The 21,418-nt window shown below is 43.1% G+C and overlaps 1 protein-coding gene across 1 annotated transcript in view; it reads left to right on the plus strand.

Annotated features, from left to right (window-relative positions):
• The window catches only part of efna2b (ephrin-A2b), a 188,842-nt gene that overhangs the window by 137,817 nt on the left and 29,607 nt on the right, over window positions 1–21,418 (plus strand). The window contains exon 2 of the mRNA XM_084100781.1: window positions 3,435–3,727. Within this exon, the coding sequence (XP_083956907.1) occupies window positions 3,435–3,727 (293 nt within the window). The remainder of the gene's footprint in view (window positions 1–3,434; window positions 3,728–21,418) is intronic.

The raw sequence follows: 21,418 nt of genomic DNA on the forward strand, positions 1-21,418 counted from the left end.
TGGAAAGCTGTGATTAGAGGCAAACTGACACAAAAACACTCAAGAAGAAAATAAGATGGAGTTTGCGCATCTCTGCAGAGAATGAAGCATTTTCCTTTCCAGGAAGAGAAATATCGAGGTGCTGAGGCACTATAAGAAGAACATGTTTATTTATTTATTATTATTATTTTTTTAATTATTTTTTTTTATGTTTCATTGAGCTTTTTGGCTATGAGGCGAACTAGAACAACATCAGTGATGTAGTCCATGTTGTCATTTATATAAGCTCTGGGATTTAAAGTATTGCTGATGGACAAAAAAAAAAAGTGACAGAAAGAAATGGAGAAAGGGATAGGGAAGTCATGCAGTGTGAATGAGGTTGTTCTCTGGGCCACTATGATAAGGCAAGGAAATGTCTGGAGGAGCTTCATGTGCTGCTACAGCTGGTGTTTGGCCTGGCTTGGCCCTTTGACAGTAATTCCAGACCTAGATTAGCTGTCATCTTATGCCAAATCTCACTCCAAACCCCCTGCCTACTGCCCCCTCACCCCCTGGCCCTGTCCCTGCCCTCTCTCCCCTAAAAAAGACCATGTGATGTTCTGATTTATATAGACTACATTCACAGTCAACAAAGTGAAGCTTTTTTAATTTTATTTGTGTATCATGTGATTTGTTTTTTAGGGGAAGGAGGTTTTATAAGGTCTTTAGTTCCATTCCATTCATAGACGTTCCAAATGCAGAGACCTTTCTAAAAGATATGCAGTTTAATGCTCCTTCTTTTGGCCAAATTCAAAAAGCAACAAATTAATTTTGTTCTGTTCTGATCCAGTATGATGATGAAAAAAGCCTCATTAAAAGAATGAAATTCTTGGAAAGAAACCAGGAAGTAAGTAGAAAGAAGCAAGTAGTTAGCATAATCTTTTATTGTTTATCAGAAAAAAATATTTTTTTTATATAATATAATATAATATTATATATATATATATATATATATATATATATATATATATATATATATATATATATATATATATATATATATATATGTGTAAGCAATAAGGTACGAGAGGCTGTGCTGTATCGTGAATAAGTAACGGCTGAAGGGCGTTGTTCGCGGAGTGCCTGCAACCCCTTCAGCCGTTACTTATTCACGATACAGCACTTGTCTCGAGTACCTTATTGCTTTTATAAAACGGTTACCACACAATACAACTATTAAAGCCGAAAAAACATGTATCTATGCAACTTTTATGAAGTAAAATCACTAAAAGCCTTCCTTCCGCTGGAAAAAATAGTCCCTGACCGTAAACAGCAACAAAAGTTACATACATTATTTCGCCAATAGATGGTGGCAAAGAACGTCTTTATGAGTGAGTCAGTCAGTAGAGAAGACTTTTACATTGAAAGGAATCAAACTTGTGAACACGGAGAAGGAAGACGCAACTGACAGATGACTATGGGCACAGAAAAAACCCTTAACTGTTAAAAGGACAAGATATCGCAGCGGACATTCAAACAGATTTTTTTTTTATTATGAATATGACTGACCTGAAGGAAAATGCTATATCTACTGTAAATGCAGGTACACTCGCTTACGCGATCTCTCACAATACTCTACTATAGCTTCAATGAACAATATCAATGAGATCAAACATGTGTTTAAGTTACTAAGAGTGGTTGCTAGGGGTGTTGTGTAGTGATACATAGAACAGTTGGGTGAAGCGGTCATAGCCGTGTTTTATCGTGAATAAAGCACAGCTATTGACCAATCAGAATCAAGGATTGGAACTAACCGTTTTATAAATATATTTATTACATGGCTTGGTTGAATTCTAATGTAGAATGTGGTCTGTTATTTCTTGATAACAGACCGCTGCCAAGTATAACACACCGTTGCCATGCAAAGCAGAGTGTTGCTATGGACGCAGGATTCTAACCGTAGAGACGGAACAGACTATTTTCTTTAGCGGAAGCAATACAATCGTTTTTAAATCAATAAACTCCTTTTTAAATCAATATTTAGTGTAAAATTATTGATTTATTTGGTAGGTAGCCATGTAATAAGCGGGATAATGTAGAGCGAGGCGGTTGTTATAGCGAATACAACGCCTTCTGGCTGATTCAAGACCCCTCTTATATATATATATATATAGCATCATTTTTCTTAAATCAACTGTAATTTCTTTTTAATTTTTATAAATCATAAGTTGCTGCCTATTTAGAATGTTTCAAATCTGTCATGTATGAGCTTTTCAGTAGGGATGTAGACAGAGAGGCAGCTCACTAGATTTTGGCACAGACCTTTTTTGTGTAGGCTTTTGTTAACCCAGTGCATTTCTTCTGATTTCATCTCATCTTTGTTTCACTTTGATATTCTGTTAAATTGGATGAAGCGCCTTGGTATGGCTTCTCGAAGTGTGAACACTTAATTTGAGTTTGCTGGCTTATGTTCTGTAGTGTCTATAGTGAAGGGGACTGCTTTGATGGTGTGGAGAATGGAGGATGGAGCAGGTGTGTCAACCGCACTGGTGACAAACCATTAGAGTCTCTCGGCTGGAGTCGTTAGATTTTATTCATGTAATCTTCACACTGTGGACAGAACAAGAGGATCTGAAGAACACACACACACACACACACACACACACACACACACACACACACACACACACACACACACACAGACACGCACACAGTTTGTTTTGCTGTGTTTGTTTTCTTGTAAGGTGAAAACCTGATGTATAGTTAAGGCTAGATCCAATCAAAATAAAATACAGGTTTTTTTTGGTGATTAAATACCTTACTTGTAGAACATTTTTTATTGTCAATATCTGTAAATAAAAAAATGCCTCACTTGTCAAGCAAAACCATGTTTTTTCTGTGTCCACAGAAGAAAGGCTGAGTAATCTGATGTGAGGATGAGTAAACAATGACAGAATTTAGATTTTTGGGTGAACTATCCCTTTAATGTCCAAATGCTTTTTAGGTCCACAGTATATCCACACTGTAGATTGTCTGCATATGAAGTCCCAGTTTCTAGACAAGTGACTGCTGTTTCTGTGTCTTGAGTCCTACCTTCCTGCAGGTGCTCAATTTGTGTCTAAATTGTCCCAGCCAGCAAACTAATTTCAGAAGAGCTGGGTTGAAGCCAGACCATGTGAAAACTCTTAATGAAGTGGCTTTCTCTCTCTGAACCCCTGTCAATCTCTGCTCATCCACTTCCACTTGGTCATTTCAGTCAGTTCGGCCTTTAGCACCAAATCCCCCTTGACCAATCCCATCCTGTCACATACAACACAGGGAATATCTTCAGTATGAGTGACAGGAGCTACTAGAAATTTCTCTTTTTGTCTTATAAAAGAGTTAAAAGATGTTACATTCTCAATCTTCGGCCTGTCATTGTGAGATCTTTTGCAATTTTGTGATTCTCAAGTAAGTTGTTTGTGTTTGTTTTGAAGATTCTTGCATGGTGAATACACAGTGGAGGTGGCCATCAACGACTACCTGGACATCTACTGTCCGCACTACGAGGACCATCTTCCTCAGGAGCGCATGGAACGTTACATCCTTTTTATGGTCAACTATGACGGCTACACCACCTGCAACCACCACATGAAAGGCTTCAAGCGCTGGGAATGCAACCGCCCAATGAGTCCAAACGGGCCCCTTAAGTTCTCAGAGAAGTTCCAGCTCTTCACACCCTTCTCTCTGGGCTTTGAGTTTCGCCCAGGCCATGAATACTACTACATCTGTGAGTAACCTTCTCCTTTCTAACTCTCAGACTTCAACTTCAAATCCCTCATCTATGTTTTCTTGTGACCAGGTGTCAGTATGGCCCCAGGGTGCAATCATTCACTGAACTGATGGTTCTTGGGTTACAGGAACTGGGGTGTAGAGGGTAAAGGAAGACTTAATAAGGACGCGTAGACTTCACAACAACATCTGATCAATAGCATGTGCCACATGATTCAGTCTGCTGAAACCTGTTATGTGGTCTCTATAGACATATGGCAGAAAGAACAAATAAACTAAGTGTTTGGTTTATGTTATAAGATATGGTTTATGGAACCAAATGCAAAGTGTAACAGAAACTTAAAATTACAGGTTACACATCTTGAATTTACATGGAACCAATTTGTTATGCACAATGTTGTATTTGAAGCAGAATGTTGTTTGTAAATGGCTAGTAAACAGTGACTCATCCACAGTAGCGGGTTTTCCCAGAGTAAACAGAGAGAGACATAATTCTCCTGAAATCTCCCTGATTTGATATCACAAGAATAACATTAGTTTTTTGTTCTTCCCTCTCGTTTTTATGTTGTTATTTCCCTGGTGTTTGTTTCTGAAGGAAGATTTTATCAGGTTTGATGAAGGCTGAAGGAATGGGTCTTTACATCAGCAGGAGCTTAAAGGATAGTTTACCCAAAAATGAAAACTCTGCCATCACCTTCTTGTCCCATTCCAAACCTGTAAGACTTTCTCTCATGGAACATAAAAGAGAAATTTAGCAGACATGTTGCTGTCATTCTTTTCTATACAATGAAACTGAATGGGGACCAAGGGCTGTCATTTTTGTCATTTCCAAAAAGCACCATAAATATTGTATTATTATTTAAGAAATGCAGTATTGTTATGTAACTTTTATGCCACTTATTTTTTACTAATTGTATTATTTAAATCTTGATGGTCCCTGGTCACATTTACTTTTATTGTATGCTAAACTTCACATTTGTATTCCAAAGAAAGCTGTTTCATCCTTATCTAGGCATTTAATTTTGGTGCATCATGCCAGGTGGACCACTCTTTTCCAATGCCAACATTTATTGGAGACATTTATTATAGCAATTTGAATGTCCAGGAGTTTAATCGTCAGGGCAGAAAGTCCTGTTCTACTCCTGAACTCCCCTGGGAGCAGAGTTTGGCAGTATCCTGATGTCTCTGTCTGATGAAAATGTCAATTTGTTGAATGGCATGTGCACTATTAGCTGTGCACTTTGCCACTCTGGGTGAGATCGGTGCAAAACCAGTTACCAAGGCCATCATGCGTAACTGTCCAAATTATGCTGATTGGTCAAATCATATTTAACAGAAGGATCCTGATGGGAGTAATTGCATCTCCAGCTTCTGGGGTGCCATCCATTACCATTTTTCAGATAACAACAGCTAAAAGCCATTAACCTGGAGGGGGAGTTTTTGGCTCGGAATGGTGCCCGGATGACAGGCCTGACACTTCGTCCTATGGAGGCGGCCCGCCCACCGCCTCAAGGTCAGGCCTTCGCCTGGCCGGACGAATCAAGTGGGGTTCTGCTTTATCCTCTTCTTTCGCTATCACTTTCATGACAGGGGGGAATTTGCTGGGGTGCATCTGTCCCCGTTTCACTAATGGTCTTCTGAAAGGTGTCCTTTGGCCTGATAAAAAGGGCTCCCGCTGGGCACAGGCAAAAGGAAAAGGCTCAGGGCAGCACGACGAATGCATTAATGAGGCAATTTCTCTTCTTTTTTCTCCTCACTTATGCTTTTTTTGTCTGCATGTGTCTGTGTTTATTCTGACTTTTAGAAGATAGAAAGGAGTTTAAGAGAAAAGTTTCCTGTGATAAAAGAATGCAGCTTTAAGTAGAATGGCATGATTTTTACCACTCACCCTGCTTACCATGTCCCGGATTGCCTTAGAACTGTCCCTGTGCCCTCAGAGATCGGCAGTTCAGAAGTTCGTTGGACACAACTTGTAGCTCTGCTCATGATTATAACCACCCATTGTGTCACAGGACACCTAATCCTAAAAGCATAGTCACACAAATTGCTCTTTTGAAATCTAAAAGCACATTTGTCCTAATACACGTTGAAGAGTCATTTCTAATTGTTCATGGCCATCTGTTGTATCTAAAAGCCAAAAATTTAGAGGCCAGAAACATTGAGGGCACAAGGAGTAGTGATACCTTTTACCTTTTTATGTAACAAAAACCTTTTTATGTTTGCTGATAATGCTACTTTTATCAGGACAAATAAAACACGTCTTAAAGGGATAGCTCACCTAAAGATGAAAATGTTGTTCCAAACCCAACGCGATATCATGAGAAAATTTTACTATTGTTTTGCCGATTTGGAGGCAAATTCATACAATTTTAAGTCATACGAAAACATGATTTTAAAAATCAAATTAATTTAAATTTGCCAACAATTTCCAGAAACATAAAATAGTTAGGAATTGCCACGAGGTCCAGACCTTTTTGACATTCTTTCTTGGTTAGAACACAATCAACAACAGAAAATTAGAAGAATATTCATTCTGCTCTTTTGCATACAATGATGGTAATAGGAGGACACTGTCAAACTCCAAATGGGACAACAAAATGTACTATTAACCCTCTTTTGCTCCCTTATACAGTTAACACTTAGGGTCTTTGGAGTCATTTTGACCCCAAGCTTTTACAGAGCGATTGTATAAAAAATATACATTTTTAATAATATAAATGATATATCAGATTTTTTATTTACTTCTCAGCTATACATTTTACTGCAACATTATTAAACTAGACTAAAAATTATAATTTTTTAATGAAAAAAAACTTGAATGTTGATCAAAATTATTCTGGATATTGGAAATTAGTTATTTCTGGATATTGATCTATGTGCTAGGGGCAAAATTCTGTCATCTGCTGGTTAGAGAAAAACCTGTAGGAATTACAGTTGTAGAAAAAAAGTTTATGACCATATATCCAGCAGAGGCCCCATAGAGATCCATTATTTTTTTATAGAGGTGGCCAACTGCTCCTATCACAACTTTTGTGATATATATTTTGTGAATATATATTGAAACATTATAATATCTCTCCGGGCCACCAAGGAGACAGGCCAAGTCAGTCGGCCGCAGAGAGACACCTATGGTTAAATCTGTAGAAAAGACAATAGTTTTCTGCTGGACGCCCCGCTTTCCCCTCCTGGCCCTTTCGGCGACGCTGTCACCCTTAGTCGTCGAGAGATTTCAGTAGGCAAAGAAAAAGGCGACAGCATTCCAAAAATGTATTCCTTTTCGCCCTCATGTCTCTGAGGCTGCTGGGCGGGAGCAGTCTCGGCCGTCTACAAGCTCCTCACAGAGAGTGCAACAGAAGCAGAGCATCGCTTCCCGTGCTCCCCCGCAGAAAGACTGGGGGCCAGGGCTGCGCTGGCAGCTGAGGTTTTCAAAGGGTAAAACGGATCTGAGGACCATTATTATCTCTAAGGCTTTAGCGAAGAAGTCCTGACGCCACCGGTGTCAGGCTTCTGAGGGTAGTCCCTTCCGGGGGGAAGTGGTGAACACCTCATTATACGTTGTCAGGGTTTCAGAGCAGTCAGTTCGGTTGTTCCCTGCCGGTTTCACCGTTTCAGGGCACGGAATTGGCTGTTCAAGTAACATCAGAGGCCAGTCTCACCAGTCTGGTACCCTTAGTAGGATTTTTGGCAGCGTTGGAAACAAGAGGTAAAGGCTCTGCTGGACAAGAGGGCCATTCCCTCCCAGCAGGGAATCCGGGTTTTACAGCTGGTACTTTATTGTTCCAAAAAAGGATGGGGGGGTTGCATCCGATTTTAGATCTGCACATTCTAAATTGATCTGTAAAGAAGCTCAAGTTCAAGATGCTCACGCTAAAGCAAATCATGTCACAAATCAAGTCCGATGACTGGTTTTTCATGATAGATCTCAAGGACGCTTACTTCCACGTATCCAGTTCCTGAGGTTCGCTTTCGGGGGCGAAGCGTACTAATATCGGGTTCCCTTTCAAGGGAACTCGCGTTGCGTCGAGAATGATAGATGCATTCGCTTTGCGTGATGACGTCTTGAAGCACATGTAAAATCAGTCCAATGGTGTGGCGGAACGTCAGAGGCGGGTGACGTCACGTACCAGGAAGCTATAAAAGCCGGCCTGAAACAGAAAACGAAAGCTTTCTGAGTCTTCAGTCGCGCTCTGTGTTGAAATCTGTCCACGTTATTTGGTGTTGTCTGTCTATATTGTTATATATATATATATTCAGAATTATGGCGAGTAAGCAGCAGCAGTTTAGAGTGTGTGTTCATCCCTGCCCGCGTTATTTAACGGGAGGTGATACTCACACTCTTTGTGTTGTTTGTTTGGGTGAAGAGCATGCCCAGTCAGCACTCGAGGGTGGTGACTTTGTGCATTGCGACACGCTCCCTATGCGTACGCTCAGATCCCGCCTGGCTTTATTTAACCAGGATCGCGTTCCCCAGGGCTCGGGTCCCGCCGCTGCCGAGGCACGGCGTCGATCTCAGACCTGGGGTTCGCAAATGGATCTATCAGTGGATGTTGAGACGGGCTCTGCCTTATCTCAGCCTCTTACTGATAGATCCAGTGCCTCTCATCAGGGTGTGGAAGCACGCGTTGCGGTTTCTTCCCCCCCGATAGAGGCACCAATACTGCAACTGTCCAGCTCTGAGGAGTTGGATGTTGTTAGTGTTGAAGCTGAGTCTGAGGATTCGCCACCTCAGTCTCATGCGTTTGAGGAATTGCTCGATGTTGTAACTAGAGCTGTCGAGAGACTTTCCATTGAGTGGCCAGAGGATAGGCAGGACGTTCGTTCGAAAAGTAAGCTCGACGAATGCTTCCTGCCATCCCGTGCACAGCCTCAGCGCAGAAGCCTTCCGTTTTTCCCCGATCTCCACACCGAGGTGTCGAGATCGTGGGGGAAACCTATGTCTTACAGAGTATACACACCACAGACATCACACTACTCTTCCATTTATAAATATAAAGAGTATGGTTATGGGGAGATGCCGAAGGTGGAGGAGACGCTTGCGAGCTATCTCTCTCCAGCAACGGCATCTTCCCTGAAGGCTCCTACACTTCCCTCTAAGCCAGTTAAGTTTACATCCGCCCTGGTTCATAAATCGTATGCAGCCGCTGGTCAAGCTGCAGCGTGTCTGCATACGATGTCCCTTATGCAGGCATATCAGGCTGAATTATTGGGTGATTTAGAGGAGGGCGGGGGAATTGGTCCTGACACGGTAGCCGAACTGCGCAGAGCCACAGACCTGTCTCTCAGGGCCACCAAGGAGACCGCTAAATCAATCGGGCGGTCTATGGCAGCCCTGGTGGCCACTGAGAGGCATCTGTGGCTCAATCTAAGCGACATAAAGGATAAAGAAAAACATGTTCTCTTAGATGCTCCGGTTTCCATTGTTGGGTTATTTGGTGATGCTGTTAATAGTGCTGTAGCTAAATCACAAGAAGCTTCAAAACAGGCAGCTGCACTTCAGAAACTTCTCCCCCGCCGTTCTTTCTATGAGGCTGCTGAGCGGGAGCAGCCTCACTCCTCTAAAAAGAGTGCTGAGCACCGTGCCACTCAGAAACAGAGCGTTTCCTCCCGTGCTCCCCCACAAAAATCTCGGGGACACGGAGGGCGCTCTCAAACCCAGCAGTCTTCGAGGGGTAAAACGGATCTGCGGACCGTTATTACCGCCAAGAAGGCTGCTGGGAAAAAGTCCTGATGTCCAAGGGCTCAGGACGAATGAGGGTAGTCCCCCCCGAAGCAGAGCGGTTAACACCTCTTTTTACGGTGCCCGTCTCTCTTCGGTGCCCTCAGGGGACTGTTCTGCCAACCCTGCCGCCTCCGGTGTTACAGGGCGCAGCGGTCTCCGGCGAGCACATATCTCAAGGACCACCCGGAAACGTAGTGGCCTCGGGATGCCCGCCCCCTCTGAGGAGGGTGTTAGAGCAGTCTGTTCAGTCGTTCCCTGCCGGTGCGCCGTTACAGGGCGACGAACCGGCTACTCAGCAACAACAAAATCCAGAAACCAGTCTCGAGAGGCTGGTACCTCTAGTAGAATCTTTGACAGCGTGGAAGCTACTGTCAAATGTTTCTCGTTGGGTCCTGCAGACCGTAGAAAAAGGGTATCAGATACAATTCAAGAAACGCCCACCTCGGTTTATGGGGGTCCTGCCCACAGTGGTGGGCCCCGAGCAGGTACTGGTTATGGAACAGGAAGTAAACACTCTGTTAGAGAAAGGGGCCATAGAATATGTACCTCCCTCCAGCAGGGAAACCGGGTTTTACAGCCGGTACTTCATAGTTCCAAAGAAGGACGGGGGATTGCGTCCCATTTTAGATCTTCGAGTTCTGAACGAGTCAGTCATGCAGCTCAAGTTCAAAATGTTAACATTGAGACAGATCGTGCCACAGATCAGGTCCGAGGACTGGTTTGTCACGATAGATCTCAAGGACGCATATTTCCACATTTCCATCCGTCCATGTCACTGGAAGTTCCTGAGGTTTGCTTTCGGGGGCAAAGCATACCAATATCGAGTTCTTCCATTCGGCCTAGCTTTATCACCCCGCACTTTCACGAAATGCGTGGATGCAGCTCTGGCGCCTCTGCGCCTCCAGGGCATTCGCATAATGAACTACATCGACGATTGATTGATTTTAGCTCAGTCGCATCAGTTGGCGGTTCGACATCGAGATGTCGTTCTCGCCCATATGAAAGAGTTGGGGTTACGGTTGAACGCCAAGAAGAGTGTGCTTTCTCCACTACAGAGGACCACTTTCTTAGGCGTGGTTTGGGATTCTGTGTCGATGCAGGCGCGCCTGTCACCGCCACGTATAGAATCCATCCTTGCAGCTGTGAAAAGTGTAAAGCTAGGCCAGCTACTCACTGTCAAACAGTTCCAGAGACTGTTGGGTCTCATGGCAGCAGCTTCCAACGTGATACCTTTTGGACTACTGCACATGAGGCCCCTGCAGTGGTGGCTCAGGACCAGGGGGTTTTCCCCGAGGGGCAACCCATTTCGCACGATCAAGGTCACGCGGCGATGCCTACGTGCCTTGGTTATGTGGAAGAAACCTTGGTTCCTGTCCCAGGGCCCAGTGTTGGGAGCTCCTTGTCGTCGCAAACTGCTAACGACGGATGCTTCCCACACGGGTTGGGGAGCGATCCTAGAGGGTCGCTCATCTCAAGGTCTGTGGGAAGACCATCATCGTTCCTGGCATATCAATCGCCTAGAGATGTTAGCTGTCTTCCGGGCTCTGAGGAGCTTTATCACAGATCTCAGGGGACACCATGTGTTAGTACACACGGACAACACGTCGGTAGTCGCCTATATCAACCACCAAGGGGGTTTGCGTTCGCGCCCATTATCCAATCTGGCACGCCATATCCTCTTGTGGTCCCAGGGGAAGTTGCTGTCACTCGGGGCAGCCTACATCCCCGGGGTTCAGAATATAGGAGCAGATACTCTGTCAAGACAGGGGCCGAGGCCCGGGGAATGGAGGCTCCACCCCGAGGTGGTGGAGCAGATATGGAGGGAGTTTGGCCAAGCACAAGTGGATTTGTTTGCGTCTCGAGAGACGTCTCACTGTATGGTACAGAAGTGGCCGAGGCTACGTCTGTACGCCTTTCCCCCAGTTGCTCTGCTCCCGGGAGTTCTGGAGAGAGTTCGCAGGGACCGGGTTTGCCTGCTTCTTATAGCCCCGTGCTGGCCGGGCAGAGTATGGTTTCCCGATCTTGTGTCTCTCCTCGACGGGCCTCCTCTGGAGCTACCCGTCAGGAGGGACCTTCTGTCCCAGGCGGAGGGCTCGATATTTAACCCTCGGCCAGAACTGTGGAACCTGTGGGCTTGGCCTCTGAGGGGGCCCAGCTCATAGAGTCAGGTCTCTCAACTGAGGTTGTTGAGACCATTCTACAGTCCAGAGCTCCTTCCACGAGGAAACTTTATGCCCTGAAGTGGAGAGTTTTCACTTCTTGGTGTAGTGACCGTCGGTTGGATCCAGTCAACTGCCCAATTGGTACAGTTCTGGAGTTCCTGCAGGACCGGTTCACTGCAGGTCTGACCCCGTCCACTTTAAAGGTTTATGTGGCGGCCATAGGTGCTTACCACATTCCTTTGGGTGGAATGTCTGTGGGGAAAGACCCTTTGGTATCTCGTTTCCTTCGTGGCACTTGGAGGCTGAGGCCTGCAGTTCGCTCTAGGGTGCCACCTTGGGATTTGTCCGTTGCGCTGCAAGGCCTTTCCCTGGCCCCCTTTGAGCCCATTGAGGAGGTTCCTGAGAAGTTTTTAACTCTGAAAGCTCTTTTCCTTCTCGCTATTTCTTCTCTCAAGAGAATAGGGGATCTGCAAGCATTGTCGGTTGCTCCGTCATGCTTAGAGTTTGCACCGGGTATGGTTAAAGCTTTTCTTCATCCGAGACCGGGTTATATCCCCAAGGTCCCCACTAATGTGGCCAGACCTATTGTTCTGCAGGCCTTCTGTCCTCCTCCTTTTCAGAATGCGGACCAGGAGGCTAATAATTTGCTTTGCCCAGTTCGGGCGTTAGACGCTTATGTCCACAGAGCTGCCCTGTGGCGTAAAAGTGATCAATTGTTTGTATGCTTTGGGTCCCCCAACAAGGGAGGCCCAGTGTCTAAGCAAAGAATGAGCAAGTGGGTGGTTGAGGCTATCTCACTTGCTTATGAGGCGGCTGGGCAGCCTTCTCCTTTGGCTGTCCGGTCGCACTCTACTAGGAGTATGGCGGCCTCTAAGGCCCTTATATCAGGAGTGTCCTTACAGGACGTCTGTGATGCGGCAGGTTGGTCCTCACCGCACACCTTCGTCAGGTTCTACTCTTTGGATCTAGACTCTGCTCCAGGGTCTCATGTTTTGTCTTCCTAGTGCTGCTCTCCAGATTTCACACAGGACAGACACTTGTAGCTATGGAGGCGTTGGTATAGACGTTCCCCATAGCGTCATTCTCGACGCAACGCGAGTTCCCTTGAAAGGGAACGCCTCGGTTACGACTGTAACCTCGGTTCCCTGAAGAGGGAACGAGCGTTGCGTCGCCCTGCCATATCTCCTTCATGCCTGTCAGCCCGACTTCAGACTATACGAAGCTTTCGTTTTCTGTTTCAGGCCGGCTTTTATAGCTTCCTGGTACGTGACGTCACCCGCCTCTGACGTTCCGCCACACCATTGGACTGATTTTACATGTGCTTCAAGACGTCATCACGCAAAGCGTTCCCCATAGCGCCATTCTCGACGCAATGCTCGTTCCCTCTTCAGGGAACCGAGGTTACAGTCGTAACCGAGGCGTTCTCCCATTCGGTCTAGCTTTATCACCCCGTACCTTCACGAAATGCCTGGATGCAGCTCTGGCGCCACTGCGGCTCCAGGGCATTCACGTACTGAATTATATCGATGATTGGTTGATTCTAGCCCTGGGATTCACTGACAATGCAGGCACGTCTTTCAGGAGAAAAAAACGTCATTTTAGGCTTGTATCGATTCGATTCTCTTAGGCGTAAATGTGTTAAAGCTAGGCCAGTCACTCACTGTCAAACATTTCCAGAGGCTGTTGGGTCTCATGGCAGATGCGTCCAATGTGATACTTTTTGACCTGCTGTATATGAGGCCCCTTCAGTGGTGGCTCAAAACCTTCCTGAGAGGAAACCCACTTCACATGATAAAGGTCACGCGGCGATACCTACGTGCCTTGGTTATGTGGAAAAAAACTTGGTTTCTTTCCCAAGGCCCTGTGTTGGCTCCTTGTCATTGCATAACGTTAACGACAGATGCATCCCTCACGGGCTGGGGGGCGATCATGAGTGGTCGATTGGCTCAAGGTCTGTGGCAGGGCCATCATTTCTCTTGGCACATAAACCACCTGGAGATGATGGTGGTGTTCCTAGCACTTAAGCACTTCCTACCAGACCTAAGGGGCCATCATGTGCTTGTCCATACAGACAACACATTAGTGGTCTCTTACGTAAACCATCAGGGGGTCTGCAGTCGCGTCACCTATACAAACTGGCTCACCAGATCCTCCTGTGGGCCCTGGGGAAATTGCTTTCTCTGAGGGCGATTTATATCTTTGGACAACAAAACCAGGGAGCAGACTTCCTGTCGAGGCTGAGACTGAGGCCTGGGGAATGGAGACTCCACCCCAAGGTGGTGGAGGTCCTGTGGGAGAACTTCGGTTGAGCAGATGTAGTCCTGTTTGCATCTCTAGAGACGTCACACTGTCCACTGTGGTTCTCCCTCTTTCTTTCTTTCTTTCTTTCTTTCTTTCTTTCTTTCTTTCTTTCTTTCTTTCTTTCTTTCTTTCCCCAATTCCTAAAATCTTACTACTAGTATTAACTATTTTTGCCAAATCAGTTTTTTTTTTTGCCTTCACACTAAGACTGCCATACCAGCATAACATAGCGCATGTTAAAAATGACTCAATATAAGATTTGTAAAAGTCATAAAGTCTCCGTAGACAGTATAGAGACGTTGCTGGCCTTTTTTACAAATCGTCTCCACATTGATATTAAAATTCGGCTTGTTATCAATCACACATCCCAAATATATGATTAAACTACCTCAACCTCCTGCTCTTTAATAGTTGTTCTCTTTAAATCAATTTGATTACACCTAAAATCAATGAGCATGTCTTTCGTTTTAGCCACTTTTATTTGCAGGAATGCATTGTCACACCACTGAACAAAATAATTTACTACATGGCCATGGTAATTTTCTTCAGCACAGAGGCTGACAATAGCTGAATCGTCTGCAAATTGAACAATAAATCTATTGCAGGAACGTTTCTCTGCAGGGTTATCCCCTCCACCTCAAATATGTATGCGGCAGCCTTAGCTGCTTACCACACTCCTTTGGGTGGGGTATCTCTTGGGAGAGACCCATTAGTTACTTGTTTCCTCCGTGGCACCTTGAGGCTGAGACCTGCACAGTGCACAGAGCGCTCTTGCCGTTGTGCTGGAAGGCCTTGCTGCAGCTCCATTTGAGCCTATTGAAGAGGTTCCAGAAAAGTTCCTCACCCTCAAGACTGTCTTACTTCTTGCTGTCTCATCTCTTAAAGGTCCCGTTTTTCCTGTGTTTTTGAAGCTTTGATTGTGTTTACAGTGTGCAGTATAACATGTGTTCATGTTTCGCGTGTAAAAAAACACAGTATTTTTCACACAATTTACTTATCTGTATACCGCTGTTTTCACTGTCATAAAAACGGGCTGATGACTTCCTTGTTCTATGAAGTCCCTCCTTCAGAAATACGTAACGAGTTCTGATTGTGCCAGCGGTTCCTGTGTTGTGATTCAACAGCAGCTTAGCGCATGTTGCCCGGAAAGGTCACGCCTCTTACCATAACGTGGAGATGCATGCACTCAGTGTTAGGCCAAACATGTCTTTAATATTATGAAAATAACAGTGTCATGACGACATGGCGACAAACACACTCTACAAACGCAACTCTTCCTCTTCTCCGTGGGAGCGCAACAAGACCACGCCCCCTTTTTTGTATATTCCTGTGGGCGGAGGTTAGTCAAAAAACTGTTCTAGTGACATCATTAAAGCATGAAGTAGAGGGATGTAGTCCAAACCGGCCGTTCGCTGTAGGTTTTGAAAGGGGACTTCTGTTAAATAAAATATCTTGCTTGGCATTGAACTTTGAGCTTTATAATTTTACAGGTATTATTTATGCTCTAACAGCAACATTACACACTAACTAAAGTTTGAAAAATGGGATCACGAAGAACAGGACCTTTAAAAGATCTGAAGACCTAAAGTCCCTGTCGGTAGCTCCTACGCGCCTGGAATTTGCTCTGGGTATGGTGAAAGCCTTTATTCACCCTAGACCGGGCTATGTTCCAAAGGTCACAACTAACCAACTGATCGACTTGCTTCAGCCTATCAGAAGCTAGCGCTGTTTTGTTTTCCGGGCATGCTTTATAGTTTCCTAGGCAATGACGTCACCCGCCTATGACGCTACTTCACGCCATTGGACTGATTTCACATGTGCTTTACAACGCAATCACGCAGAGCATTCTCAGAGACTCTCGACGCAACGTCTCATTCCCTCTTCAGGGAACCAGGGTTACAGTCGTAACCTGAGACGTTTTTGTGTGAATTATTCTTTCAAAGTTAGCGTGATTTGTAAATGTGGAGATCTAGTCTCACAGATGCTAGTCTGACCAAAAGCAGGCACAGAGTGTCTCAAATGAGAATCACTTTAAATATCATGGCTGTCCAGGAATTTGATGTGGTGGGCGTCACAGAATTGTCACCAAATCAGCAGGGCGTCCTAGACCTTCCTTCCAACCATGGGACATTTTCATCCCAGTTGCGAGGGGAAAACAGAGACACAGAATAGGGTCAATCAAAGAAAAAAGAAAGGAAAGAAAGAAAGAACCCAGGGTTCAAAGTTTGCACTCGAGGCTGGGTGTTTCTTATGCCTGTCCTGGGCTATTTTTAATGCAGTCGCTTGGTGCAAGACCCGCTATTATGCATCTTTTGTTCAAGACAGCAGCCTGGGCTGAGAAGTACTTAGTCTGGCTATTCATCAGATGAGGCCATCTCCTCCTCCAGAGAAGTGTTTGGCTACTATCAATATTGTTGCTGTCATGGCCCCTGGGGTTATGAGGCAAAGGGGTCTGCCACAGGGTTACTTGGGGAACTAAGGCTTAGTTTCATATCCCACAACAATAGAGGATGTCCATCACCTTTGGGTCAACCCCGCCTTGACCCACCAGAGAGGGTGACTGAGTGAATGGCAACTGTGACATTCTCACAGGCCTGTGTGCTTGAATACGGCAAATGGGAATTTCAGAGACTCCCAGCACACACAAACACTCGCGCACACACACACACACACACACACACAATACGCCAGATCTCTGATAGCCCCCCCGTTCATACAAAAAAACTCTCAAAAATCTCTCTTTTGTTAGAACTTTTCTTAATGTGTCCATAATCATAGCACAAGTTATTTTTTTGTGTTTGTTTAGTCTGAGAATGTCCTTTCACTAAACATTTTACATTTACATTTTTATGGTGAAATGTGACATTTTTTTAAATATTAAAATCCTTTCTTGGTAACACTTTAGTTTAGTGTCCAATTTAACTAGTTGAATTCTGACCAGCCCAACATAGTAACAGTGTTTCAAACAATGGTGTGAGTTTGGAGCAGGACTAGTTGTTTTCCTGACCAATAAAAGATGGGGTAGGAGAGTTTGAGATGTGTTTTTTAATTAATATTTAAATTTCAGTCGATGATGATAGTTGCACAGAAAACACACTTCAGCTTTGAGATGTTTTTTAACAAACACAAACACATAATTTTATATATTTTTCAACATTTTAGATAGTAGATTTTAGTCTTTCTCTTAAAATTGAATGATATTGTATCACCATATTCATTTGCCATTGTATTTACATGGTATTTCAAAGAATACCTTAGTACTAACATTGTACGGAAAAACATGGTAGTACAATGCATGGTAGTACAATGCAACTTTTTTTTACAGTCTTTTAAGTGTATTAAAAATGCTGTATAAAAGAATTGTCTGAATAACAGTGATTTATGTTGTTCACTAAAGTAAAATGTAGCCTCAGATTTTGATATTGTATCTTTTGACTGCATGAGAACACCATGTGCCAATTTTATGTCCACATACTTAAGAACACCTGTTAGAGCAGAATTCACCCAAACGAAGCTTTTTGTGCAGAACACATCAGCTCTCCATTAGCTGAGCCGCTGAGTGATTTGTGGTAATTGCTAAAGGAATTTTTATGTATCTGAAGAGCAAGCTGAAAACTGTGTCATGGCAAAATCATGATTTGTTTTCCATTTGCAATCTTAAAAAAAATTAGCCAAAAATCCATTTGTGTGCTTTTGAAGGAGATGAGGGGAAACGAGTGCCAGAATGAAGTTAGACTTTTAAATGGAGAACAGACTCTAAGTGCTTTTTCTTAGCCATGTGTAGTATGTGTGAGGGTAAGAGAGGGAGAGACTCACATGGCAGAGTAATGGAAATTTGTTCATTGCTCTCCAGGCAAATGTTTTGTCTGGTTCAGAGAGTACAAGAGTTCCTGGTTTCCATGGTGTCAGTAGACATGGCCTTACCAAGGACACTGAATCTCACATGTGTTTACTGTCAGAGGACCACATGGTCTTTGTCTTGACTTTTTCTACCTTGCAATGCTACAGAGCACAACAGTAAAGTTTCAGAAGTTAAAAGTAAACATTCTACCAGCGGGGGCTAAGGGTCATTCTAACCAGCCTAACCTATAAATTAGGGATGTGCCTGGAACCGAATACCTTATTTGGAAAGGCACGGATAATGGCTTCAAAACTAATAATGAATTCTACTGAATAGTAGGAAAAATATTTGGCAGACACAGTCTGCTGTTATGTTTGCTGGATAACAGGTGAGCCAAGAGATAGCATGATATTATACATAAACCTCTAAAATCTCTATGTAATAAGTGTGTGAATTGAATGAGTGTAAACTCTATGAAAGAAATGAGCACAGCAAGGTCTCTGTGCATCTCTCAAGACTCAAGTCTTTTCAAGACTAACATCAACTAAAATACTATATCAGGCATATTTTCTACTATTCAATGTCTATTTAAGTGTTTTAAAAATGACTAAGTCTAAACACACTGTTTGAAAGGAGCACAGTGATCACAAATCTAATAACCGTGTTGACTCTTCTGTGCAGCTCTTAGTAATCAGAGTTTTGTCAAGAATAATATCTACTAAAATATTACATTTTATACATTTTCTATGACTTTATATCTATTTAAATGCATATGCTCCCAGAGCCAGCAAGCATTTATTTATTATTTATAACTTGTTCAGATTTGCATTTGTATGCATTGCAAAAGTAGTTTTAGCAATTTTCAACCATATTTTCTTCCAACTTCCATGTTTTCTAATCAGCTATTTTATATAGAGTCCTCTTATTTGAGGTTGTGAATGATTGTCCTGACATAACTCAAAGTTCGTATGGAAAATGAAAAATTAAGATTTTTTAAAGAAAAAAATATAAAGAAATTTTGCAATAAAAAATTATTTTGAGTTATATAAGGTATATTTGTTAAATTATAAAAGGGAACATAATTACATTTAAAATGGATATAATCTCATGTAATGTAATTTTATGAACTTCCTGTTTTATCTGAATGGAGATACAGATACATTTATTGGTCTCTGTTGCACACCTGCTGCACACCCCTACTATATATGAAGAGTTCAGATTGAAGAGTCCTCTAAGTGCCATCTGAAATTTTCTTCTAGAATGATCATTTTTATCAGTAAGTTCAGTAATTTCACTTAAATGCCAATGAAAATCACCTATTAATGGTCATTTAAGTGAAATTACTGAACTTAAATATACGAGCTTGATAAAAATGATCATTCTAGAAGAAAATTTCAAAAGGCACTTAGAGGCTTTTGCATCTGAACTCTTCATATAGCTTAATTCCAATGTTTGGGGTTTTTATATATATTTGTAAGTCACCTATTGTATCTGTTCCCGTTCCTATTATTATTATTAGGGGCCAAGCACCGAAGGTGCGGAGGCACCTATTGTATCTGTTCCCGGTGCTTGGCCCCTATTGTATCTGTTCCCGTTCTTATTATTAGGGGCCAAGCACCGAAGGTGCGGAGGCACCTATTGTTTTCGTTCGCGTTCTTATTAGGGGCCAAGCACCGAAGGTGCGTAGGCACCTATTGTATCTGTTCCCGTTCTTATTATTATTATTCTTCCTTCTTCCAACTGGGAGTCTATGGCAGCCCATAGAACCGAATGCGGGAAAGTTGTTTTGGTTTGACATTCTGATAGAGGACAGTCCCAACATTAAATACACCAATTTTGGTGTGTCTAAGTCATTCCCTCTAGCGCCACCACCTGTCCAAAGTTTCACTTTTATTTTGCTAATAACTTTTGAACCGTAAGGCCAATCAACAAAATTATTTTTCTCTCTGATTCCTGAGCTCATGCCAATTCGATTGCACCCTATGACATCATTTCTGTCATAACAATATGGCCGCCATTTTGAATTTATCTAAAAAGCTACTTTTTCGAACTCGTCCTAGACGGTTTGTCCGATTTGCACGAAAATTGAACCAGATCATCTACAGACCATGCTGACAAAAAGTTATGGAATTCAAGTTGATTCGCTTAACAGTTTTCGATAAACCCACGAATACATTTTACGTAGCGCTTGCGAAAACAGATGTAAGGCCGTATCTCCGCAACGCTTTATCGGATTCAGACCAAACTTGGTACATGTCATCACAAGCATGACCTGAGGCTACATGCTGTGTTTCGGCGCAGCGCCACCTACTGGTCCGGAGATATGAAAAATGGCTATTTTTGCTTATAACTTCTGAACAGTTTGTCCAAAAATCATAAAATTGGTCTCGTTAGATTCAGGGTAACATGCCGAGTCGACTGATATCCAATATTACCATATCGGCCATTTTGACTGTCGGCCATTTTGAATTTTGTGCTAAAATGCTGTATTTTAAGAACGCATGAACAGATTGTTACGAAACGTGGTATGGGTCATCAGCACAATGCCCTGAATGAGCCTGAGAAGTTTCGAAACAGCGCCACCTAGTGGTGAATTTTTTTTTTCAAATGCTTATAACTTTGGGTGTGGTCGACTTATTTTCACGAAACTCATCTTTTTAGACTCCTGAATCGTTGCCGAGTCCTATGATACCAAACATGCTAGGTTTCGCCTTACGGTTTGTGTAGCGTTGTGATTTAGCGCTTAAAAAACATTTGGCTATATCTTTGAAACCGCTAGTCCGATCGAGATGAAACCACCGTCAGAAGTTTGGAAACATAGGTCGATAGCTATACGCCAATGCCCAAATGCGAAAATATTGATGTTTAGGGGTAGTAAATTCCAAACAAAGTCATGTGTCAGTCATTTTTTACATGTTTTTTCATATAAATGTCTATAACTCCGAAGCGAATTGAGATATTTTCACCAAAATCGACACACATATGTATGAGCTCACTCTGAGGACATGTAAAAAAGATGGTGGGACTCAGCCTCTTGGTGGCGCTATAATAGAACAAAACATGAAATTCCCATTGACTTCAATGCAGTTTTGTGAAATAAAATGCTATACTAAACAAATGCATTGGTGTAATATTACGAAACTCAAAATGTGCCATCAGCACCATCCCCTGAAGGTACCCAAAATATTTCGAGACAGTGCCACCTAGTGGTCAAAAGTTATAACAAAATTTACAAAACTGCTAATAACTTTTGAATAAGTTGGCCTATTGTAATGCAACTGGTCTTAATAGATTCCTTGGGTCAAGACGAGAACATAGATACCAAGGTTTCCTTATTTGGCCTAGCTTCCTGTCCGCCATCTTGATTTTCAGTCAAAACCTACTTTTTCGAACTCCTCCTAGACCGTTTGTCCGATTTTCACCAAAATCGAATCGTATCATCTCCAGACTGTGCTGACTAAAAGTTATGGATTTCGTGTCTATAGACGAAACCGTTTTCGTATAGCGTAGCAGCAAAGTTGAGGCATGATGCTAAAAGCACTATTCAGGCTTTATCTCTGCAATGCCTTGACATATTGACACCAAACTTTGTATGTGTCATTGTCACTTCACTCTGACCACATCACATCAGTTTTGTAACTGCGCCACAGATTGGTCGAAAGTGAT

This window comes from Abramis brama (assembly GCF_963993115.1).
Source record: "Abramis brama genome assembly, chromosome: 23".
In the NCBI taxonomy this organism is placed as follows: Eukaryota; Metazoa; Chordata; class Actinopteri; order Cypriniformes; family Leuciscidae; genus Abramis; species Abramis brama.